We start from the raw sequence: 26,096 nt of genomic DNA, 5'->3' as shown, positions 1-26,096 counted from the left end.
AGGTGATATCCATAGGAGCTCTTTGTTTTGGTGATTGAGACACTTAGCGAGTGTGATCACATTTATGATAGATAGCTTGTACTATTAAGAGGGCTGAAACTCGTATCGAAATGCGGTTATCAAAGTGTCACTAGATGTTCTAACTCATTGCATATGCATTTAGATTCTAGTGAGTGCTAACATCCTTGAAAATGTTTGTGAAAATATGCTAACACACATGCACAAGGTGATATACTTGGTGGTTAGCACATTTGAGCATGGGTGGAGAAGTTTGGTGAGGTTTGGAGGCAAGAAAGCTCTGTTTCCTGTGATCAGACGCACGACCGGACACTGGACCTGCACATCCGGTCATCAGGGTAGAGGCTGCGGTGCTAGCGTCTCTAACCGGACCCTATGTGGCGTGTAGGATCAGACGCGTAGGGGGTGCGTCTGGTCCCTGCTGACGTACGCTGACGCAAGTGAGTTTGGCATGCTGAAGAAGAGCCAGATAGGAACGAACGCTGAGGCACGGCTGGTCATATGTGATCGGACGTGTCCGGTCAGCAAAATTCCTCTCTAGATGCTTACTGAAAGTGATCTGATGCGGCGCAGGCTTGGCATTAGGTAGGGCGCGGTGCGTCTGGTCGCTATATGGCTCGCATGGGCGCTGGTGCCAGCGGACGCTGCCTCGGTGCGTTCGGTCGCGTTGCCCTACGTCTGATCGTCACTAAACTGCATGGGCATTGGAACTTAGCCATTGGAGATCAGCGGCTCATGTTTGAAGGAGGCGACACATGGCTACGGATGCATGACAGGATGCAGGGGTCAGAGCATCCGGTCATCCTGACCGGCACATCCGGTCAGCCCGCAGCTGCTAGGTTTTGAGCCCAACGACTATGTGGTCAGTTCGGGCTCTATATAAACGTGTTGGCTGGCTCTAGCTCACTCTCTTGGTCATTTTTATTGAGATAGCAACATAGTGAGCTAAGCGAAAGTCCTAACACTCATCTCCATCATTGATGCATCATCTTTGTGGGATTGGGAGTGAATCCAAGTGCATTGCTTGAGTGATTGTATCTAGAGGCACTTGGTGATTGTGTTTTACTGCTGGATTCGTCTGTTTCTCTTGGTGGTTGTCGCCGCCTAGACGGCTTGATGCAGCGAGGATCGTCGAGCGGAGGAAGGTGCTTGTCTACAGCTCCGATCGTGGTGATTGTGAGGGGTTCTTGACCTTTCCCTAGTGGAAAGCCAAAAGGTACTCTAGTGGATTGCTCGTGGTTTGTGGATCCTCATCTTATGTTGGTTGTGCGATACCCGATTGCGGGTTAGGCGTGTGATGCCTATTAGCGCGTTAACATCCAAGTGAGTGAATCGCCATAACGGGGGCTAGCTTGCTGCCAAGCAAGTGAACCTCGGTGAAAAATCATTGTGTCGTATTGTCTTCGAGGATTTCATTGGTGTTCAATGTAACTGATGGATCATCTCTTGCCACTGGCGGTATAACTCACTACCTCTCTTGTGCATTTAATTTCTTAGTGTAACTAAGCTTTTTAGTGTAATTAGTTTTGAGAGCTAACTTATATCTCGTCTAGTGGTTAGTGATGCTCTTTAGTTAGTCTTTGAGAGCTTACTAACTTAGTGGTAGTGACTTAGCCTCTTGTGTGCTATATAGATCATAGATAACTAAAATTGTGGATAAGAGGCTTGTATTTTGAGTAGGCTAGTACAACACTCGTTTCGCTTCATAATTGTCTAACCACTTGACTTAAGTGCTGTTGTAGATATTTTTATAGTCTATTCACTCCCCCTCTAGCCATTAGGACCTTTCAGTGGAACAACGTCCACGTCGCTCCAAAATCTCATGGCCGTCGGATCTTCCATCTGATGGCCACGGTTGTTTGAAGCGGATTCAAGCCGAATTGGTATGGAGCTGCTTCTAAGGTGTTTTCCCCTGTCACACACGTTTGTTCCCATCGGCTTCTCTTCCGAAGCAGCACCGGTGAATATAAACGCAGCTTTCGCTCCTCCTTTCTGGCTTGTTCCCCCTTTTCTTCCATTCTCGCCGCTGGTCCCTCTCGCTCTCGCTCCGCCTCCGCACGCCCATGCCGTCTGCCATTGTCGTTGTCCCAGAGCACTTGGTCGGTGTCTTTTTTTCCTGAATTTGTCTATAGACTTGCATTGACATGAAAGGCTAAAACTACTGTCTCCGTCCTAAAAAGAATGCAACTATGAGTTACGTGTCAGAAAAAGTGATTCATGTTTGACTAATTTTTTAGTAAATAATATTCACATTTATGGCTTTAAATTAATTTATTATGAAAATACATTTCATAACGAATCCGATGGAATTTATTTTGTATCATAAAGATGAATATTTTTTTATCTATAATTGATCAAACTTAAGGTTGTAAAATATGACACTGTGCTATAATTGCATTCTTCTGAGGATGGAGGTATGCAGTACATAATACCTAAAAGATCCTAGCTCTTCCGCCCCGAAGCTGGTGCCGCACCCAAGTCCTCCGCGTCGCGGCCTAGGAAGGGGCCGTGGAGAGGGAAGAACACCTATGGAGACGAGGGTGGATTTGGCACACAAAAATTCATCTCGTTCGCGCCCAGCTTCCACCGCACATGTCTGCACTAGATTTGTCAGCTCGTTGACTCGAGGAGCCCTCCCCATACAAAGCGACATCCAGCCGGCGCCATATCTCGGAGCATGCACGCTCATTATAGCCTCGCAAGGCAACGAGTAGCGCTCTCTCCTCGTTGAATTCACATCACGCAAAGGACTTGTACAAACGCCCCCAAGACCGGCACAGAGGAAGCGTCATCCCGTACCGGCTCTAATCTCGGTCAATTCCGGCCAATCCGGTCAATCTCGCCCGTTCCGGACGGAACTCAGCATAGCGCCTGCCCGGTATCGGCCACAGATGGACCGAGCAAGTCGAAGAACACGAGAGCAGTATATCATCAAACGCAAGAAATCGAAACCATTGAAGATATGAAAAAGCTTTGCTCAATCAGTCACGAATATAATAGATCAAGTCAAGACATTTAAGACTAAAAAGGGCAAGAAATTTCAGATGAAGAACCACATCACGACATTGGCGTCGATGAGCTCTCATGGGAAGGAAAAGGAGCAGCACGACGGGATAGCAGCCGAGCAGCGCAACCTTCCATGGCCCCGCGGCGGAGCAGCAGCCAAGCAGCGCGTCACCCCCGGCCCCGTGCCCTGACGATGGCGGCGGCGGCCACTGGTTCCATGGACGGATGGTGGATGGATAAGGCAGGAAAGGGAACAATGCTTTATTAGCTTGTTGCTACGGTTGTTTTTTTGCTTTCCTACTTGGGCCTCCAACGATGCTGCCTATTGGGCCCATGATGGTGGCAAGGGTGGGCTACAATTTATTAGACGCAAAAAACTCACTAATGCATATATATATATATATATATATATATATATATATATATATATATATATATATATATACTTTTAATTAGTGATTTTGTATAAATACATATAGAACCAGAACGGAACACCGGAATAGACCGGTACCGATGCATTCCATTCCAATAGAAAAACTGAAATGACATCCGGAATGGAATTGACAAGTTAGGTTGTACATGCCCTTAGATGGGATCGATGAATATTATTAGATGAATAGTAAACACCATGGCCCACAAGAAATGTGCATTTGGGAGAGATCCGATTGTGATCCACAAAAATATACATATACATTCTTCAAAAATCATATAAATAAAAATATATTTAAAAAAAATCCTAAACTCTTTCGGGAATTGAAGAACAACTCAAATGCAACCTATGTTAAATTGCTGCACTGAAAAAATTATAAACAAAAAAAAATACAATTGTTAGAAGAGAAGAGGTGCCAATGAAATGGTACACAAATCACTGCAAAATCATGGTCAATTCTAGTTCCTAGGCAGCGAACGAGAAATGTTTGTAGCCTAAAACCGTTTCGTCACTTCAACGTTCGGCATGGATTCTCAAATTCCGAGCAAGAATCTGGAACGTTTCACCTACCCAAATGGCCCCTGAGTCATTCAATTTCGTCATGTATAATCTCATAGTATTTTACGATAAAATCTTCTATCTTCTGTAATTAAACAGGAGATCCCCGCTACAAGATTTCCATGAATTCTCACCATAGAAAAAAAATTGCGGGCTATAGCACCGCTATAGTGGCCGGAGAGACTCAACGCTAAGCTATTTCTATTTGTGCCGCTATGCCAACTTTAACCGCTATTGTGTGCTATAACCCCGCTAATTGCATAGCTTTAGCGTTCAAATAGCGGCGCTATTTCAGATTTTGCCATCACTAATAGATTTTGACAATTTAATTTATTATTTCCTACTTATCATTTGCTATTAATTTGGTATTTTAGACAATTAAACACTGGACTTTCATGAACCATGTTGTAATGTCACGTTAGTAATGTTATCTAGACTTGTAGAACCTTAGAAACATATTTGTGTTCATTGAATTTCATATTTACCATGTTTTTTTCATCAATTATTGGTGTTTTTCATGTTGTCTTTATAAAAACGCTATCCGTCATATCGCCGCTATAGCATTGTAGCTGTTGAAAAAGAGTTACCACTGTTTAAAACTATGATTCTCAGAGCTGCAAGCTCATCGTGGGCCCAATATTGAAACCTCCGTCAGGAAAATCTTCATAGCTCCCTCAGAATGCCGGTCACGCCGTCAAGCAGATGACAAGACAGCATGTCCGTTGCACTTCGTCCCACCCACCATCAGCGGAAGCGGCTATCGCTTCGCCTTGCCAGTTGCCACTAGTCTTCTTTAATGTTCGCCCGCTCCATCGTGCAATAATGTATGGCAGTCAAGAAGCCAGCCAAATGCTTTAGACTGACTCCAATAGCAGACGCATAACGTGACCAAAATCTAAAAATGCGTTGTATATAGTGTTTTTCGGGACAAAACACGCTCCAACGGAGGAGGCAAACCCATGATCCATTTTGCGTCGGAGCTGAGGCAGAACCCAAAAACGCGTCTCCGCTGAGTCCTTCTGCGTCTCCACGTAGGGCCCACCACAGGAAGCGGACGACCGGAGCTCGAGATCCGCACCGGAGGCCCGCGCTCGCTGGCGCCAGCGAGGGCGACGCGTCCGCTGCTATGGTCGCCGCAACCTCGACGCTGGCGTCGCGCTCCTCCACGCCTGCAACGCCATCGCCGCGCGCCTCGACCGCCTCCGCCGGCGCCGCCTCCTCGCGCTCCACCTCCCTTCCGCGAGCGCGGGCCCCACGTCCTCCTCGGCGTCGTCGGCGGCGCCGGGATGGCCGCGAGCCCAGCCATCGAGGCGGAACAGGTGGAGCCGCCGGAGAAGAGCAACGCGAGGGGCGGGGAGAGCACGAGCGTGTGGCCCAGGGAGGGGAGCACGCGCACGGCGGGCGCAGGGGCGAGACGAAGCTGCAGGCACAAGCTATCAGGCGGAGGTGCAGCGGCGGCGGTGAATTTCACCGGCGGGTTGAGTCGGCCGGTGGTGAGCAGGAAGGGGAAAAGAGGAAGAACGCCGATGGCTTGGGCTTTTAACGGCGAGGACGAAGCGGGAGGAGTCGCCAGCTCCAGCTCGTGCGAGGCGGGTCCGTGGCGGCGCGCGCGCGGCCGGCGAGGAGCGGCCCGATGCGGTGAGGTGGTCGGCGCTCGGCTTCTCGTTTGCGTCGCTCGTTGGAGAAGTGAAGTTTTGGGTCCGTAACCCTTTACCCGTGGACAACCCAAAACATCGAATGCCCCTTGTTTTTGCGTCCGGACCGTTGGAGACCGTCTTATATTCCCAGTCGTATTTCCTCCTCTCACGATCATGAGATTTGCCTCACCTACCTCTTCTGGGTACACAGGTTTCAGCACCACCAATCACCATGGCTAGCAGTTCAAGTCCTGCTTGATTTTTGTCGCTGCGGCACTGTCCACCTATGTTGCTGCTGGCTACAACTACGGAAGGTGCTCTGTGACAAGTTCACAGCTGTCAAAATGGAAGATCCTCTTCACCTTTCGGATTTTTCTCTGTATTTTTTTTATCCATTACTTATTTATTCAGTCTGGCGCATTGCATTCCAAGGACATAATTCAAAAAAGATTGATCATTGTCCCTGCAAGGCAAGATTACAAAATTTACGTATGAAGTGTTTTGGCCTTTTGGATCCCTACATGTCAGCAAATTTGATTCAGTTTACCATCCTCGCGGTGTTCTCCTAAGCACGTAGATGCAATTGTTAAACAATGACATCTTCGTTCTATCCATTTGAAGCACAACAGTATTGCAGGTGATATATTTTTTCTCTCTCTTGGTATGAGTTTGTACAAAGAAGCAGAGGACCCCAGTTGAGTTTGTGTTTCCTATCAACTTCCTTCTGTGTACTACCAAAAGAGCAGCTACAAATATGCTCCAATCAAATAACACACATTTTCTTATTTCATAAATAGGTCTAAACTTGATAATTTCTTAGAAAGAGCATCACCGATGATCCCCCATATAAGTAGCAGTACTAATATAAATCTTAAGACCACCAGTTATTTTCTAGAAGTCATGCGTGATTGGCATATTGCTCAATGGCAACTCGTATATGACAGAAAAGACATGCCATTATGCCCATGTAGGACTATGCCTAGAGCACTACATTTGCATATCAGTTTTCCTCCGGTTTCACTTTGGGAAGAACAAAGGAAACAAAAATTCGCTGTCAAGTAGCAATACTATATCTTTGGGATCAAGTACTCTTTCCTTATCATATTAGCATGTCATTCAATGTTTGATAAACTTTAGTTCCATAATACATTCATGCTACCAATATCTTCTGCGTTTTTTCTCATTTATCCATATACATTGTGCACATCCGTTCATAGCTATCGTCTACGCAAATATCCTGCAGAAACGTGCGGATTATTCATCTAGTTTTCTCCAAGAGTGGTAACCAGTTATCTGTGTGTACTACCTTACGAGAAGATAAGGCCAGGCAAAGAATCAAACCAAACAAAATTTAGGATGCAGGGCATCATCCTGCTGGATTTGCCTGGAATAACAACACATATAAGAAAGATGCAGATTGTCCGAAGGCACTCTCGAAATCTGCATGTTTGCAAAAACAAATCACTTGGGATATCCTTGTTGAAATCCCAGCAGTCATTTTCTTCACAAATCCAATCAAAATTTTAATGAGAAATCTCTCCAGATTCATCCAAAACTGGAGTCGGGTAATCTTTTCCAAATGGGCCGCACGGCATGGCACGGCACGGGCATGGCATCGGCACGGCACGGCGAGGCACGGCACTATGCGGCTCGGCGGCCCGCCGTGCCGTGCCTGTTAGTGCCACCGTGCCTAAGTGGCAGCCCAGGCACGGCACTATGGAGGAGAAACCGTGCGGTGCCAGTACCAGCAGGCACGGTGGCACGCCAGTGCCCGTGCCGGCCCAGGCACTAACATATTTTTAACCCAAGTTCATCAGCACAAGTGCACAACTCAACTAGTCAGGAAAACACAGCAAACACACAGAGTTAAGAAAATAGGAATATATTTGGAGCATGTGCAATGGCTGCCTTATTAAAAACCTGCTAGGTAAAACTCACCCTTGTGAGAAATCCTAGTCAGGAAAAGAGTACAGCCTAGCTCCAATAAAGTTCAATGTTCTTACATCATTGTCCAAGTCCAAGTTCTCATATTACAGAGCCAAGTTCAAGCTAAATGTAAAGCCTAAACTAATAAAGATATGCTTCAAGCTTCAAGTTCAAGCTCCCAGCTGGCCAGCTACAAAAGAAGAACAGAGTTAGCATTAGGAGCACTGATCAGTTAGCAAAAGAAGAAGAAGAAGTTAGGGTTGTGATTTACCTTGGCGGCCGGGGACACTAATCAAGATAAAGCTCTTCAAATGTTTCCTCCAGCTCCGGGTCCTCCACATTGTGCTACAGCCTTGCCTCCGCCAACTCCCAGTCCTTGACGCAGGTGAGCCACTCCACCGTCTCCGGCTTCAGCCTCCTCCGCCGCTCCTCGATGATCCTACCAGTCATACTAAACGTAGATTCTAAAGATATGGTAGACACAGGAACAGTTAAAACATCTTTAGCCATGATGGACAGCACTGGATATGTCAGTTTGTGCTCATGCCACCATTTCAAGATATCAAATGAATCATCCAACTGGCTAACAGTGTCACAATCCAAGTATGAGACAAGTTCAGAAGCATTAGAAGCTGTAGAAGTAGCAGCATGCAGCAAAGCAGTAGCAGATGTATCTCTAGACAGATTAAGAGAGGAATGCAGCAGTGAAGTACCCCCACCAGAAGGACTAGGTGTATCATCATCATAAATTTCATCCCAAGCAGACTTTTTCTTACCAGACAGGTTTTGAGGGACAATCCTCCTCAACCTAACAGCTCCATATTTCTCCTCATACTTATTGAAAACATCAGTAAGCCTAGCTCTAGTGCCAATCTGGTAAGCACTGTAATCTGTACTGGTAAGGTTCATCAACTTCTTCAGCACTTTTGCAAAACCCTTCATTTTATCTCTAGACAGATTATGAGCATTACAGATGTATTCCTCAAATGCAGCAGATTCACCAAAGCTTATAGGAACATCTACCTTAGCAAGCAATCGACAAAGTTCAGTACGAGCATGCATAGGACAGTAATCCCAATTACGCATAGAACCATCAGGATTAAAAGAGATCTGAGACTGACTAAAGCTCCTAGTTTTCTCTCGCCTAACAGCACATTTATCCCTGTGACAACGGAGGTGGCCAGTGCCAATTGCAGATCTACCAGAATACTGTTTTTTGCAATGGATGCAGACAGCGCCATACCTGACCTTCTTACCTTTGGGACCCATCTTGAACAACTTCTTGAAGTCAAGCCACACATTAGAGGTACAGGGACGCGATACCTGGTCGTCGGCGTTCTCATCTTGTTCGCCGCCTTGGTCCTTTGCTCCATCACCACCTTCAACGTCGATCGGATCACCAGCTCCACCTCCAGATCCATGGCCGAAGAGCTCTTCTACCTCCTCGTCGCCCATGTCGTCGTCTTCGTCTTCTCCAGGGAGCTCGCGCAACCTCTCGGACTCCTCATGGTACGCAGACAAGGCAGCCTCGACTGTCTCTTCAGAGGGGGGCCAGGGAGGCATCGCCACTAGCCTCAAACGGCTGCACAAGTGCACATGAGCAAGAAGAAGTAGATCATTAGATCAAGATTCAAGAACAAGAAGAAGAAGACGGTCAAGATCAAGAACTAAAGAAAGAACAAGAACGGTTAGGGTTAGGGTTTACTGCGGATTCTTACCTCAACGACGCCGGCGACGTAGACGGAGCTCGGAGCAGCTGCGAATCAGCGGATCTGAAGAAAGAAGAAGAAAAAGATCAGGAAGAGAAAGCATCTTCCATGCCGGAGCTGTCGGAGGGCGAGAAGAAGAAGAAGATGCGTGCTCTTACCTGCATCTTCGGAGCCCCGGAGCTGCCGTAGGGTGAGAAGAAGAGGTGGGGACGGCGGCGGGTCGCCGTCGCCCGTCGGAGTCGTCCCGCGCAGTCGGAATCGGAGAGGAGAGCTAGAGAGAGCGAGAGGAGAGCGCGGCGGGGGAGGGCGAGAATGATTTAGGGTTTGGGGTGCGAGGGGGAGCCGACCGACGACGCTGCTTATATACACCCCCACCCCAACGGCGGAATCCATAGGCTAGAATCGCAGGGGTCGGGGGATCCAACGGCCATGATGGCTCGAAGCCGTGCCGATGCCGGGCCAGACCTTTTTTCGTGCCGTGCCTCATGCTGGCCCATGGGCCGAATGTGCGGCCCAGGCATGGGCACGGCTGCGGGCCGTGCCAGGCACGGGCACGATGCCTAGCGGGCCGGGCCGGGCTAGTGCCGTGCTTTTTAGGGCCGTGCCCGTGTCGGCCCATCGGGCCTGGCCCATTTGAAAAACTATAGAGTCGGATGAAGAATGGCTATAGCTTGATTCATGCGCCAATGGCCTGCTCATTGCCATGGCGGATTCACATGCAACGGCCAGGAGTGAATTCATCAATAGCTACACGCCATATATACATGTGTTGGATAAGGGGCGTGAGATCTTGCATTTTGATCAGGAACGAGGAATGAATTAATTGGGCGTATCATATTTTCGATTCGCATTTATTTTCAAGCAGTTACAGGAAAATCTTTCAGATTTGGGCAGGCAAACTTTTGTCCTTGGCTTCGCCTATAAAATGGGCCTGTGACTGTGATATGCAGCACTCAAAGAGGCAGCCGAGTACCAATACCAAGAAAGAAACGTACGTGTGCATCATCATTATCTGAAGTCAAGGTTGTTCCTGAATTCCTTCTCTTTGTTTTTATATTTTCTCTAGAATATGCACAGTTCGACTAGATCGTAGCGTATACTATTGTATCAAGCCTCATATGTTACAGCTCAAAACGGCTCCGGCTCCTCGCTGCAGTACGCGAAGGAGCCGCCAGTTAATCTAAAACTGGTGGTTTCATCGACTCCGAGTTCATTTTAGGAGAATGGAGAAAAACAGCTTCTCTACTAAACAGATCCTTAATCGACATATATGTCATTCATTCTTGATTAATATAGGATACTGCGATGTATATGTGAATCTAAAACTAGTGGTTTCCATCTGCAGTCATTGTCTTCGCTCTTTGGCATTGTTCTGTGGAAGTACTGTAATAATCTATATAGGACACTGCGATTTGGAAATAATATATGTTGTGCGATGCTGTAATCAAGTAGAGAATATTATGATTTTGCTTAATCTTCTTGATAGTATCAGGAAATGAAGAGTACTAAAATTGATTTCCTTATTTTGTTTGCAGTATCTTCATGGCATCCGGGAAACAAGGGTCTGCCCCAAGGGCATTAGTTGTGGAGGATATCAAAGTTGATTGTGTGATCCTCATGCACATGTTGCACAAACTTAATTGCGAGGCTACAGCTGTTTTGAATGGGAAAGAAGCTGTTGACCTTTTCCTTGAAGGGAAAACATTCGACATTGTTTTCTCAGACAAGGATATGCCCATAATGTCGGGCCCTAAGGTATATATATTTCAACTGGATAATAATAGTAGGTTTATATTTATTTCCTGTTATTTTTTTTTTGCTGAACATTATTCACAAGCTTCTCCAGAAGTTATAGAAAAAAATCCCTCCAGTGTTTCAACTTACTAGTATTACTTATATCAGTTATTTCACTTGTTGTATTACGTTACAGTATAACAAAAAAAACTGGCAGTGTATATGAAGCTAGCGAACCAATTCTCGGTTATTTTTTACGGTAGACTTTTGATTGCCCCAGTAATATAATGTAAACTTAAGCATCATAAAACATTAAAATAAGACTCAACTGACAAAAAAATAATTTCTTGGTGGATTATTTGGCAGGCTGTGGCCAAGATCCGTGCCATGCATGGGAGCTACTGAGGTGAAGATCGTTGGGTTCTCAGCAGATTTTGGTGACCGGGAGGCATTCATGCAAGCTGGTGCTGATGTGTTTGGACCCCAAGGTCTTCGAGGCGGGGCTACTTGGTGGACCGACAACCACAACAACCCTCCACCCCAGCTCTCAAGCATTGATCGAGGAGGATCCTGTCAGTGAGAAGGACAGCGACAGGGATGGAGATGCTTCTGAAAAGCTGGCCTTCGGACCCCATGGTCCTTGAGGTCGGGCTACAAGCGGCACCACCCTCTACGGAACATGCGCCGACCTAGGAAGATACTACAGGCGCTACCGACAACATCGCCACCGAATCAGCTCCTGCTACCAGTCTCTTCTTCAGTGAAACGCTCGTACGAGTCCATCTTCAAGGTTAACTTGTCATCGACCCAAGTAGCGGCCTTTGATGAGTTGTTCCTAGCAGTTCAAACGCAGGCAGGTAGAGTGACCCGCCGGCCCACGATGATCGCCATCTAGGCGGTTCGGTGTGCCTGGACCAAGTTGTACATCTCAATGGATAACACGACCGTTGTTTCCTGGAACGTTTGCGGCATCAACGCGAGAGCGCAATGAGACAATGTAAGAACGCTTGTGAACGACATCAGACCGAGCATAGTCTGTCTGATGGAGACCAAGTTGGGAGCCATTCCCCAGTCTCTGGTACTCTCCATGCTCGGTATGAACTATGGAGAGTTCGCTTACCTACCGGCTTCTAACAAACACGGAGGTATTCTGGTTGCAGCCAAACAGCAGCACGTCGTCATCTCTGATGTCCTTGTGGGGTGCAACTCCTTCACCATTGCAGTCAACTGGTGGCTCACTACCGTCTACGGCCCTCAGGAGGACAGGGACAAAGCCATCTTGAGGAAATACGGGATGCTTGTCAGGGACCCTGGGCGGTCACAGGAGACTTCAGTCTCATCCTCAACAAGGAGGACAAGAGTAACGACCGGATTGACAGGTCAAATCTTCGCAGATTCAGGCGCACGGTGGCTGCCCTGGAACTACAAGACCTACACCTACATGTACGGGCATTCACATGGAGTAACGAAAGGGAGAATCCAACCTTGGTCCGTCTGGATCGTGTCCTGGTGTCTATGGATTGGGATGAATTGTTCCCCAACGCTCACCTGCAGGGTTTAGGTTCGGACGCATCTGACCACTGGCCATTGTTGCTGTAGACTAATCTAGGCCGGATGCATAAAACCAGGTTTCACTTTGAGGTGTTCTGGCCCAAGTTCGACGACTTCGAGGACACGGTCGTGCGGGCTTGGAGGAGACCTGGCAACCACATGGACCCGCTGCTGCGCCTTGACGACATGCTAAGGGGAATGGTCAGGGAGTTGCAGCGGTGGTCTTCAACAAGAATTGGAGAGATCAGGTCGTAGCTGTTGATGGCTACAGAGCTAGTACTGCACCTGGACACTGCACAAGACCAACGACAGCTGTTGCCAGAGGAGTCGGAACTCAGAAAACGCATGAAGATGCACTGCCTCGGTCTCTCATCCTTGGACAGGACAATTGCCAAACAAAAGGCCAGAGTCAGGCAACTTCAGGAAGGGGACGCGAACACCGCGTACTTCCATCTCATTGCTAGGGGTAGGAAGTGGAGGAACTTCATAACCTCCCTTAATGTGCACGGCCACTTGGTCGCAGATCACGACGGGATGGAAGCTGTGCTCCACGCACATTTTGAAGGAGTGTTCGGGACTGCCGCGTCCACGGGCAACACATTGAACTTTCAGGCGCTGGGTATCGAACCAATTGATTTAGCTGATCAAGAGGTCCCATTCTCCATGGAGGAAGTGTGGGCGGCCATCCAGGCAATGCCGGCGGATAAGGCGCCGGGTCCCGACGGCTTCACGGGGGCATTTTACAAATCTACCTGGCACCTCATCCGGCTGGAGGTCATGGAGGCGATACAAGCGTTCACACAGGGCTAAACAATGATCTGATTGTGCTGCTGCCAAAGAAGGTGGGCCCTTCGACACCAGGAGACTTCCGGGCAATAACCATGGTGCATAGCTTTTCCAAGCTGATGGCTTTGCGTCTTGCACCTCGGCTCCAGCATATCATTGCAAAGAACTAGAACGCTTTCATCAGGAACAGAACCATACCAAGGATCTGGGATTCGACCGAGACAGTCCGAATTTCGGCGAAATTCGTCCATTTCGGTTAGGCCCGAAACGAATTTTGTGCTTCAAATCTCGAAATTTCACCGAATTGGGTCCGAAATTGGACCGAAATTTCCCGAAATTCGTCCATTTCGGTTGGGACCGAATTTTTTTCCAAAATGAATCCCAGAACCTTGAACCATACACGACAACTTCAAATTTGTCCAGAGGGCGGCGGTCATGATCAGGAAAAAAAAGATCCCAATGCTGCTTTTGAAACTGGACATCTCGAAGGCGTTTGATACTATCTCCAGTCCATTCCTATTGGAGGTCCTCCAGGCATGGATGGCGACAACTGGCGCAGATGGATCGAAGCCCTGCTCTGTACAGCGTCTTCACGGATCCTACTTAACGGACGGCAAGGACCACCGATCAAGCACTTGCGGGCAGTGCGGCAAGGGGATTCATTATCACCGATGCTCTTCATCTTTGCCATTGATGTGTTGCATAGGCTGTTCATCAAGGTCGCCCACGACGGAGTGCTTTGGAAATTGGAGCCGTCCGAAGTCCGTTATCAGTGCAGCATGTACGCTGATGATGTGATCCTCTTCATTCGGCCAAGAGTCCAGGAAGCTCGGGCAGTCAAGAGAATCCTAACCATCTTCGGAGAGGCGTCAGGACTGAAGACCAACCTATCAAAATGTTCAATCACTCCGATATATGGTGGGGAAGACAATATTGACAATATAGTTAGTATATTCGGTTGTCAGGTTTAGCCCTTTCCTCTCAAATATCTTGGACTGCCACTGAGTACCAAACAGATCCCAAAGGCACATTTCCAGGAGGTAGTAGAATCCGTCGCCCGGAAGCTGCCACCCTCTCACGGCTTGCTCATGGCTAGGAGTGGTCGCCTGGTCTGGGAGAAATCAGTGCTTTGTGCAGTGCTAATCTACGCGATGATGGCCGAAGACTTGCCAACCTGGGCACGCAATGAGGTTGATGCCATCTGCAGGAAATTCTTCTGGGCAGGCAATGACACTTCAGTGAAAGGGAAATGTATGGTGTCCTGGCCGATTGTCTGCAAGCCAACAACGCTGGGAGGGCTTGGTGTTAGCGACCTCAAGTTAACTGGATATGCGCTCCAGACCGATGGTTATGGTTGCAAAAGACTGACGTGGACCGGGCTTAGCTGCCAATCAAGATTGCGCCTCAAGTTTAGGCGTTCTTCAGGGCGTCCACGTTCATGGAGATCGGAGGTGTCCACACGGCTCTCTTCTGGGAAGACTGTTGGTTCAATGGAACGCCGCTGAAGGAAGTGGCTCCATGCCTCTACCAACTGATCCCCACGCGTACTCGCGCGACCCTAACAGTTAGGCAAGCATGACACAAATGCAGTGGATCAATCAAATTCAAAGGCCATCATCTAGTTTGGAAGACGTGGGCGCCACTTAAGGTAAAATTTTTCCTTTGGCTGGCCCTTCGGCGGTGCCATTGGACTGGGGATAGAAGGTTGCGACACGGGCTCAAGGCAAGGGAAATGTGCTACCTGTGTGATCAAGAGGTGGAGACCATCGATCATATTATCGCTTCATGCTCCTACTCACGTGAGGTATGGCACCGCATCCTACAAGTGCTGCACAGACCGTTTCCACAGCTCGCCTCAACAACTTTCAGCTGGTGGAAGAATCTTCGAGCAGGCTGCAACGATCCGCAGCGGTCCGGCATGGACTCTATGTTCGCCCTCGTGTCATGGCATGTGTGGAAAGAGCGCAATGCAAGATGCTTTCGTGGGTCTTCGGCCTTGGCGACCGAGCTTGTGCAGCTCATCAAGGATGAAGGAGACCTATGGATTCAAGCCGGAGCATCAAAAGGCCTTGGAAGCCTCGTTGGGCATTAGCCATGGTAGATCCTCTCCCGGAGTCGTGTGTTGTTATATAGCAATGTAGCCCCTGTGTTCAGCGCGGCCTTCGGTTGCTTACTCTTGTTATCTAAACTTGCTTTCTTCTAATACAATGATATATACGCACACTCGTGCGTATTCGAGAAAAAAAAGCTTGAGACTCTCGAGTCTATGCTCGAGGTGGTCATTAGCAAGAAGAACATGAGCGGTTAGCATCATCAGCTTGTAGCAACAACAAACAGATGCAGCGCAGCTAGGTCATAATATTTGTTTGTGGATTATTCGCATTCGATGATTTATTATAGGTTATTACAGTTATGCTTTGGTGGGGCTAGCTAGAACTCAAGTTGTAATAGTTTAAGAAAAAATTGGATACTTTCTTTTATAATTTATGTTTCAAGACAATCTGATCTTTATCGTTCGTTCGTCGATGGATTATGTTCGGCTTGTGACTCCGCTTCGTGCATTAGGCGTGGCTGCTTGTATAATTTTTCAGAAATGCTATACAACACACGGTGTGTTTTGGCACATGGATTTTCTGTCCGTCGGATCGTCTCGCGTGCGTCGCTGGACGTTGGATGTGGCGTTTCTGTTTTGTCCTCTGACCTGCGGACCTCCATGCGGACCTCAAGGCCACACACATCGACTCACTTCTCCACTGGGTGAGACCGGCTGCAACCTTTCCCCTTCCTCTATCCTCTTCTCGCCCAGGCGCAGCGGCGCACATTTCCGGGCACGACGCCCACCTACCGAAGGCCACGGCGGGGCAGTCCTCCATGGCCGCGGCCGTTGAGGGCCCGTGCGAGGTCCCCTGAGCGGCGGCGCGGGTCGCGACCGGACAAGTTCCCCGAGCTACCTGTGTTATTTTATTCATTTCTCTCTCTTTCTCTCTGGAAGTATCCATCTCACTCCCGTCGTTCTCCCTCCTTGGGCTTCCTGTTCATCTTCCAGAAGCGGGTGGGATGCGCCGCTTTTGGCTGTAGCCGCGGGGTAGTGCCTATGCTGTAGCGCCTCTCCCCTATCCTCTGAATCGATTTATCACCGGTTTTGGTTTTGGTGTCTGTCGATTCATCTCCTTCCCCAAATCGTCTGGTGGAAGATCTGGTTTGCCTCCTCCAACCCGCGCCGTTGTTTGAGAGTTCGTTTGCGCTATTGTTTTCGCAGCGCAGGTACTCTCCCCGCTACCCGAATCCTATGTGCTTGTAGTTTGCTTCCTTTTTTTTTGTTTTCTGAACGGTTTTGGTTTTCCATGTGCAGGCAATGTTTCCTTAAATTTATTCAGTCGTCTATAAATCAGACAATTGTTTCTGCAGATTATCGTTCTTGATTCATCGGATTGTAAAGGTATTTTTAACACGATCTCATGCCTTCTCTCCCTCCCCTGAAATATGCAAAAAAAAAACAACTGATGCTCATATCCCTAATCTGTGTGCTGTGCTCTAAGTTACTGTGGATCTATGTTGTTTTTAGTGTCCACTTAGCTCGGATCTGTAGTGTTTTTAGTGTTCACGGTGGGTTGGATTTGTTTTGGTATTCTAGTTTCAGTTGTAGTTACTGAACCCATCCTGATTCAGTATTTCAGGTTATTGAGTTTTAGTGTATTATGTTTGTCACTCGTCTGCTGCTTTTGCTTGTTATTTTCGTGTGCCAAAGATGTTGGTTTAGTTGTGTGTGCTCGGCATCTGCGCTGCTATCCGATCCATTGCATTTCGTGAGCAAGACTTTGCTGTGACTGTATGTGTGTGAGAGGATGAATAAATAAACAAGGAGAGGAAATCATCGGTCATCAGCTTTATTAGCAGCATGAGCTTGCGGATCATCAACTAGTGGTTCTGGGTTGGCGTACACCTCTGCTTGCTTGAGATCCTCTCCTCATGTAGTCTCTCGTTGCTGGTGCTGTGTTCTTGTGTGGTGTGCTTTTTGTGTGTTTCTGTGAGAGAGAGAGAGAGAGAGATTAGCTACATATGCATTATATTAACAAATAATTCATTGCCACTATACTGCTGCTAAATGTTGAGAACCATGATGAATATTTGCTTTATCTTTCATTTCATTGGATCAAATTTGTGGATATGGCTTATATAGTAGTATTTAGCAATTGATACTACTATTTCGTATGTTACTTATTTTTTGTAGGCGCCAATGCATCATATATATTTTGTTCAGCAGCAGTTTTACTTTGTTCTTTTCATTTTGTCCCTAGTCCAAAGTGGCATGTTGCCTCTCTCTGTCTAGTTCATTGCGAGAAATTAGCCATGTTTTACTCCCACAAGCAGAATTTTTGTTTAAGTTTTGTTCATAAGTACATTAGGATGACAGTGGTTTAGTGAGTTAGAGAAAATTCATAGTAGTAGCTGACTGAGGTGAATGTGTTTTTTCATTCCGTGTGCAATGTAACTTTCTTGATACAGCAATCTACATTTATAATTCATTTCATGCTTGCCTGTTGTGCTTGTTTTTTTATGGTTGTTAGTTCCTTCTATTAGTTCCCTTTTTTAGCTTCAGCTTCATGGATGCTCGGCCCATTAGCGTATGGGTAGCTGTAGCTTAGTTGCAGATCCATGTCTCACTGGTTATTACCTGAGACTTTCAGTTGAGTTATTAGTTTACTCTAGTTTTTTTTTAGTTTTTTTTCAGTCTTAGTTTAGGTTTCAGGGTACCTAGTGACGACATTCATTGTCAAAGGATTAGAAAGTTCAGTTCAATTCCAGTAGAATTTATTTTCAGTTTTACTTTAGTTTCAGTTCAATCTCAGGTTAAGTTATTTATAGCCCATTTTTAGTTTAAGTTCAGTTGAAGTCCAACAAGTTAAGTTTAATTTCAGTGTAGCCTATTTTCAGTTTAAGTCTTGAATATTAATTTCTTGTTTGCATGTTTTTTGGTTCAAATATTTCAGTGTAGCCTATTTATATTAAATATTTATTATTGAGATATTAACTATTGGATGGTGATTGTTTGTTTGGTTTGAGAAAGATTTGTTCCTGCCGCTTGTTGTTAGTGGTGAAGAGTTGGCTTGGTTATTAACGCATTGTTGTGATATATGATTGACCTCATGCATGTGGGCTTCAGCACTCTGTTTTTTTTTTTGTTTCAGGTGATGTTTGGTCTGTTACGTGCCTTTTTTCCTTGCTCTGTGTTTCAGTATATGTATCATGGCGATAATTTCATGTGCTTCCGCGTGTGCTTTAGTCACTGTCTACAACTCTCCTATGTTGTTTGAGACAAAAAAATGAAAGTTGTACTAGATTTATTAACGTTGATATTGGCCTATCTGGTTCACAGGTAGCTGGAGCTGCTGTTGATGCTAGGTTGCCCCTTGAAAAGGTAGCTAAACAAGCAAGGCATGCATCTAAGTTGGTTGGTACAATGGAAGTTGCTCTGTCATGGTGTACACTTCCGGGTAAGGGAACCTCAGATCGTCTAGGTCGAAGATCAAATGGAGCTTACTTGTGATGATATGTATTGGGAAAAATTGTAAGTTTACTTGTCATGATCCTCAAGCTGCAGACCATTGAGATGTAATGTACTACTACTACATATTGTCCTTTGGTAAGATTGTATACATCAATTTTCAGCTCCATCTATTCTTCTAAACATTGGGTGTCTGTCATCTTTGCTAAAGTCCTGCAATGTCCATTCTACAGGTTGTTGCAACTATGAGATGGCTGCTTTGAGGCCTGCATTTTAAGAAATTGTGAGTACATTTCATGTCTCGATAAAATGTAGTTTACCATGACCTGTACCTTCATTGGCGATTTTCGAATCTTGTTGATTTTGTTATCTGGAAACTATCAATAGAGTATTTTCTCACGTACAGAATACTCAATTTTGAGTTTAGAAAATCACACAGCTTGCAAAATATGCTCCAGCTACTTTAAAGTTGTGTTGGTGCACTACTGCACAAATAAGATGCATCCACAATATATTATTGATTTTTTTTTGTTTATTATTCTTGTCCATAGTAGTCGTAGTGCTCTGTTCCTATTAATCTTTCCTATTCAAGAAAACAAAACAAATAAAACATTCAGTTAATTGCAAATCAACAATGACGTAAATTGCAAGTTTCCAGCCCTGTAATTTTCGTATTGAGGATATGCAATATGTCCATTTTCCTTGCAGGGGTTGCCTATTAGTAACCATATGCAATTTTAGTGCCTTAGGATTTGCTCTGTAGTCAATTTGTGTCATTTTGGGTCTGGTACTAGTTTGGTCTGAAATGAGAAATGTCCTGCATTTATGACGCCACACAAAAGCAATTGTGTTTCGATTTAAACTGCCAAGGGCTTTCACACCTGAAATACATATAAGAGCAAACATAAAAAAATTGGTTCTGCTGTTGTCGCCTCGTTATGGCTTGTGCTGTTGTCACCTCATTTCAGTGTGTATCTAGATTTCACTAAACTTGGTTCTGCTGTTGATGCCACTTTGGGCAGCAGTTTGCATCCTAGCTCCCATTTGCAGAATTATAGCGGTTTGTGTGAGTCTATGGTAACCTGCCCATAATCTTGCTCTGTTTTGAGGCTCTCGGTCCTCTGTTACATACTTGCCTATCCATGCACCAGTCACCTTGAATTCTGAATCTGAATACAATCTGAATAGCTTGTCCCAAAGTTGTTGAGTGTATTCACCACAGAAACGCTGGTGATCGGGGTGGTAGATCTGTCGACAAGATGCTGCTCACAATACTCTTTTTTGTATTTACTCCTTTTTTGTATTTTTTACTTCTCAATAAATCTTGGAAGTCATATTTTCAGTACTTTGCTTCAGTTTCTGTACAATTCACCTAAAGAAAATATAGTTTAAAATTTTTTATATATTGAGGCGTACGTCATCCCACATTTGATTAGAGTACTTTTTTGTTTCCAAATAATCATATATGTTTATTTTGGATATTTGCCATGTTTCAACTAGTTGGCATTATCCCCTTTGGGGCTGTAAAAGCAAAGGTTTCCTATAAAAGTATCCAAGATCAAACTACATGAATAAAATCTAACAGCAAAGCAAACACGAACTTCCTAATACTTCCGGACAAATAACCTCCCTGAATTCCATCTAGTATGTCATTTGGATCATCTACCTAGCTAGCTTGTCCCAACTCCCAAGTAGTAATTAAAATAGTTTATGAGACCCAATGGAGTCAGTCTTTCATGAAGCTTCAGATAAAATTAAGCACAAATCTAGGGACTGATCCCCTGTCTTGCCACCCTCATGATCCATATATCTGTCACAAATCTGCCTGCAATTGTTTTCTCCAACTTACACCAATTTGAATTGCAATATACTACCATTTAGTAACATGGAGTTCTGAACTTAGCTGAAATATTTTAATTGTGGCATGCAGTTAGTTTAAGGTTCTTGAGAGGCCATGCATGGATTTGCACACTTGGACATTGTTCTTGACTCTCTTGCTTGACCACCATTAATCACTGTCTCAAACTTTGTTTAATCCTCTATCATTGTCATGAGAAGATTAAAAGGATTAAATCTTGTTTACCCAGTCCAAGGTTCCTGGATGCTGCTACCAAGAAGAAGACAGTAGTGGTTAAGCTCTGATGTTGTTTTAGAATTTCCAACTCTGAAAAAGAGAAGAAACTATCGTGTTCAGGCCTTGGTGTGATCTGGATTGTGGACTATGAATTTTAAAACAATTTATTATCGTCATCTACATATCATGAATGCATGAAAGTTGCTGCATCAAGTGTCTGTCTAGACAGTTATGGTTTAAATGATCTCAGTTCATCTTTTTGATCTCCATCAGGTTCAAGTTTATCCATGCGGTGTCACTGTCTGATGACACACTGAAATTATCTCTTATCAAAATGACTCTCCTGATGTTATCCTAAATTAATTCACAACAATTCATGCCATTTGTACTGAGAATCCCAGGACATGAAAGTTCAGTTACACCATCCATGCACCAGTCACCTTGAATTCTGAATCTGAATACCACCTGGTGTTGTGTTCCTGCCATTTATGTTTTGTCTTTCTGTGGTTGTTGCGATCATTGATTTCTTTAGGTAAGGTTTTACAAGTTAGGATACTTTGAACTGTGAAGTTGTTGCATTGGGACAATATCTGTGAAGTTGTTAAGATACTTTCACTTGTCTTTCTGTGGTTGTTGAGTTGTTAGTTGTGATTTGTGCCAACACACCTATTTTTTGTCCTTGTCCTTTCATAGAAAAAATTGTCTCTTGTGATTTGTGCTAACACATCATGAAATCTGTTATTTGTGATTTGTGTCAACACAGACCCCACAAACTTAGCTCCTCCTACCTTGAAATATTCTCTCGTGTGTTGGTTAGGCCACTACTGTCCTGGTTCTATATCGCTGGCATGTTTTATATTCTGTAAGTCTGTATGGTGGGGTAGGTAAGTGGGAGGAAACTGGTAGTATTAGCTATCTACAGAAGTTGAAAGTGCTATGTTAGTATTATTAACAGCTGCTGATGAAAACAAGACAAATATAAAATTCAAATTACACAATTGTAATCACCGATAATGTAAATTGCAGATATTGGGCACTGCAATTGTAGTTCTTAGCATATATAATTTTAGATCTAGGCATAATTTAATTTAATGTTTGTAACATCCTACTCATTACTTAAATTACATAAATATATTGTATACGACCATAGCTCGAGAGGCCATTTAGTACTCCATGTAAGCTCAGCACTTTCCCTACTAATTTTCCATTAGTACTTAGGGAATCCTCACGACTTATTGATTTGTACTAATTAAACTATGGTCTTTTCATTGGTGATGTGATCATTCTTAGGGCCCACATTGATAAGCTGGTTGGATTAGTGGTGTAGATGTCGTCCTAGCTATTTAGTTACCTAGTGATTTATTGAGGTGGATTATGTATTTATATACATATACGGTATAATTGCAATAACAATATGTAGTATTTGCACTATTTGAAATGTGCAATTTTTGTATTCTTGTTTTGTAATATTTGAAGATGATATTCATTGTGTATTTTTTCACCGAGAACTACTCTTTGCTGATATTGGGTCTCTCTGTCTTCTTAGTTAGTGGGCCTCTCTGGCACGTCTTTATTGGGCTGAACGACAGTTGTGGGCCTTGTTTGCCTGATGGAATTTGTGTGTTGCATTCTCTTAAAACACATGTTTTTTTTTCTGGTGTTTCAATTCGTGTGTTTCTTAGGCATCTAACAACCATGTGTAAACTAGTCTAAAAACACGTGGTTTTTCCTATGTTGAAATCTGTGTGTTTTACAAACAGCAAACAACCATGTGTTGATTTATGTTAAAACACACGTGTATACAGTAGACAGACTCTAATTTTTTTTTTAAAATGAAACGAGAGCCGAAGGAAGCAGCGCGGCAGTCTTATGAAAAAACGCTTACACGGTCACACCAACACACACCATGCTGAAATCAACACACACACAAACCATGCTTGCAACAAACTCTCACCAACCATGCCATCATCGACGCGGCATAATTGAAATTAAACACGACAGGAAACGGAAGCGGATGGAGGCGGCGGCTCCACCGAATCTTCCTGCCGGGTTATGCCGGTGTGGGTGGCTATTGCCCAGAGCACGGTGATGAACTCGCCGCCCCCCACCAGCGCCTCCTTATGTGCCTTGACGTGCATCTCGCCGCTCGCCGGCGCCGCGTAGGTCACCACCTCCGTCCAGAGGTCTCCCAGCAGCTTCCACACGCTCTCGCGCGCGCCGTCTTTGTACTTGTCGATCAGAGCCTTTCCCAGCCTGGCTCCCTTGCATATCACCTTGCTCGTCCCCTGCTGTGGCTGCTGCTGCACGGCAATGTCCAACAGCTTGTTGGACACGTCCACCTCCCTGGAGCAGTAGTAAGCGCACCACCCCATCAGCTTCCTCAGATCCCTCTTCACGCCGGCGTACAGGAACTTCGTGCCGTCCTTGTCGTCCGGGAGGAGCTTCGGATGGAAGGCCACCAGGTAGGCGCAGTACCGGGACAGCGCCGTGGCCGCGGCGCGCCCGGGTTCCGGCTGTGTGCCCTTCTGCCCCGGGCACCTCGCCTCCAGCAGCGAAGTGGCGATGTGCCAGACGAGAATGACCTCGGCAACGCCACCGGAGCTGTCACACGCCCACGAGAGCTCGCGGTGCTCGCCCGACAGTACAACAGGCATGCCGTTGCTGAGAGCGTGGGCATGGTAGCTGGCTCTGGCTAGGCGTTCCACGATCAACTTCTTTGCTTCCATGGGAACAACTGCCATGCCAGTGGTAGACAGCGGCAGCGGCAACCATGGCATCGGCAGCCGGCTGAACCACAGCACAAACAGCTGCTTGATGCGGACATTGTGTTGGTTCATCATTGTGTTCCTCGCGGCGACGATGGCGGGGATGACCCTTCTCAGCACCCGGTGCGTGCGCCACGTGGCCGAGGAGGTGTGGCTGCAGAGCAGCGACACCATGAACCAGTTGGAGAGCAGGAAGACGATGACCTCCCAGACCTCCTCGTAGGCGAAGGTGAGGAGTAGCAGGAAGGTGATGGATATGTCGATGCTGCAGAAGAGATACGGGGCGGACCGCGAAGCACGGCGGAGGATGCACCCGGCCATCTTCAGTATGCCAGTCGACATGACGTAGTTGTCGTTGGTGAAGCTGTGGAAGGCGTAGTGCACGTCCCCGTTGCTGCACAGAGTTAGCATGAGTAGGCACAGCGCCAGGACAATGATGGGGAACAGGATGTAGTTGTGCACGAAGAAGAAGGGGCTGGCCACCACCACGGGATGGATGGAGTGGTAGTACTCGCAGAGGAACTGGATTTCGTCACTGAACACTTGGATCACGGCGACAGCTGCATCGCGTCCTCCTCGCCGTCCTCCTTTTTCTACCAGAAGGCCGTTGAAGATGAGGTCGTGGCAGTTGGAGGCCTCCACGTGGGTGATGGGGAGATCCTCCAATCTCCGGCGTAGCAACTTGTAGAGCGCAAAGGAGAGGCAGAGTCTCTTCAACCTTGGGTCCCTGCGGAGCAACAGGTTAGTGTCGGCAAGCCTCCAGATTCTGCCGACAGTGACCACATCCTCAATGTATGAGTATGACGTCGAGTCGTCGTCGCTGTCGGCGGCTGCTACCCCTTCTGTCGGTGTCGGCTTCACTAGCACGAGCTTGTAGCCATGGGGCCCAGGCTCCCTCTTGAGGTCTTCTTCGCCCATCACGGCATAGTTGCAGGACCTCAGAGCGTCGGACCACCGAGGCTGTCCTCCGCCATCATCGCTTCTCGGCGAGCACTGCTCATCTGCTGCTTTCTGGTGGAGATGACGATGATGATCTGCAGGAAGCTGTAGCATCTCGGCCATGTATGCGCTGAGCAGCCTGGGGTTCTTGCGGTAGGCGAAGGAGCGCTTTGCCAGCTCTATGATCGCGAACCTCTGGACCAGCTTGGCAGCCGCAAGCACCCACAGGATGCCATACAGGGCCTTCTTGCCAGTGCTCTTCAAGTTGAAGAAGATGAGGCTGCCCAGCCAGACAACCCGGGCACCACGCTCGACGGTGTGCGAATACACCTGTATGCCTGCGGTGAGCAGGATGGACTCCACCTTCTTGCGGAGCAGCTCCACCAGGAGCATCCACATGAGGATGGTCCGGGCGCGAATCGACAGGTCTTCCAGATGTCCAGCCTTGCTCTGGTTCTTGGCCTCCGAGAAGAGGTACGACGTGGCGGGGAGGAAGAGCGAGAGCATGGTGGAGAGGAATATGCGGATGCTTGGGTTGAGGTTGGCGCTACCATCGGAGAAACGGCTAAAGAGGTTGAGGATGAAGAAGAGCACGGCGAGGGCGAACATGAGGATGGATGTGGCCACCATGAGGGCCTCATCTCCTCGCAGATCGGCCTCCGAGTAGAAGATGGTAAGGTTGTACACGAAGGGAAGCCGTGGGGTTGTACTATTGTCGATATCGCACAATGGATAGCCGTCGGATACCATCTTCTTCATAGTTCAGACTTGAGAGTGAGATCGATCAATGACAGGGCTCGCTAAGTGGCACTAGTAGAGCTCCGTGGGACAAATCATCAGTGCTAGGCTGCTAGGTGCAGTTGGATGCTTCGAGTGTCAGCGGTTCGTGGCTTCGTGCAGGCATATGTAGTAATAAAGGTTGTAAACCTTTTGCTATAGTGACGCTACAGCTGTTTAAGATAGGTGAAACTATTTATATCCATGTGCAATTTATCGGCTATAGCTCGCTATAGCTTTATTTAACAAAGAGGTGTTTGATATGGCTTCTCTGAAGGGGCTTCGCCGGAAAGGCCGGAGCCATTTTGGAGTATTCATAATTTGTGGCTTCTCCACAACGGCTCAGGCTCTTTTGTTTTTCATTTAAAAAATAGCTCTTTCTATAAAACATTTGGTAAAGCTGTTCCGAAGAAACCAGAGTGGAGCCGCCGCTGAGAAGCCATATGGAACAGGCCCTAACAATCAACGCAGCTGCATGTGTCGTTACAGTCACACTTGCTTCTCGCTCTGCCCTTTTGTCTTTTCTGAATATCTGTCCGATCCTTTAATTTGGTTTAAATAAAGCAGCAGAGCTCATTGAAAAAAGTTACTATAATAATGAACACAACGTAGAGAATCAAATTAAATCACCAAAAATGTAATTCAAAGTGAGATCACATACGCATCATGTGGAAACATGA

General features: G+C 46.4%; 3 protein-coding genes and 1 long non-coding RNA gene across 8 annotated transcripts; 3 read left to right on the top strand and 1 right to left on the bottom strand.

Annotated features, from left to right (window-relative positions):
* Positions 1–12,830: 12,830 nt before the first annotated feature.
* LOC136495507 (uncharacterized) lies at positions 12,831–13,379 on the top strand. Its single transcript, XM_066491422.1, has one exon. It carries the CDS (start codon positions 12,831–12,833, stop codon positions 13,377–13,379), a length of 549 nt encoding a protein of 182 aa, XP_066347519.1.
* Positions 13,380–14,509: 1,130 nt separating this feature from the next.
* Positions 14,510–14,860, top strand: LOC136495505 (uncharacterized). The gene has a single exon (XM_066491421.1). The coding sequence runs from the start codon at positions 14,510–14,512 to the stop codon at positions 14,858–14,860; it is 351 nt and encodes a 116-aa protein (XP_066347518.1).
* A 1,232-nt stretch (positions 14,861–16,092) lies between these two features.
* LOC136497170 (uncharacterized) lies at positions 16,093–22,501 on the top strand. 5 transcript variants are annotated; one of them, XR_010769227.1, is made up of 5 exons: positions 16,093–16,619; positions 16,708–16,794; positions 18,733–18,999; positions 19,095–19,144; positions 20,949–22,501. It is a non-coding gene; the product is annotated as an uncharacterized lncRNA (long non-coding RNA). The 5 variants fall into 5 exon arrangements; XR_010769229.1 differs by having other exon boundaries at positions 21,209–22,500; XR_010769226.1 differs by having other exon boundaries at positions 20,792–22,500.
* A 290-nt stretch (positions 22,502–22,791) lies between these two features.
* LOC136498261 (uncharacterized) lies at positions 22,792–25,533 on the bottom strand. The gene has a single exon (XM_066494204.1). The coding sequence runs from the start codon at positions 25,396–25,398 to the stop codon at positions 22,924–22,926; it is 2,475 nt and encodes an 824-aa protein (XP_066350301.1). The 5' UTR covers positions 25,399–25,533; the 3' UTR covers positions 22,792–22,923.
* Between the last annotated feature and the right edge of the window lie 563 nt (positions 25,534–26,096).

Source organism: Miscanthus floridulus, chromosome 12 (assembly GCF_019320115.1).
Source record: "Miscanthus floridulus cultivar M001 chromosome 12, ASM1932011v1, whole genome shotgun sequence".
Classification (NCBI taxonomy): domain Eukaryota; kingdom Viridiplantae; phylum Streptophyta; class Magnoliopsida; order Poales; family Poaceae; genus Miscanthus; species Miscanthus floridulus.
This window is presented reverse-complemented; position numbering and strand designations above follow the sequence as displayed.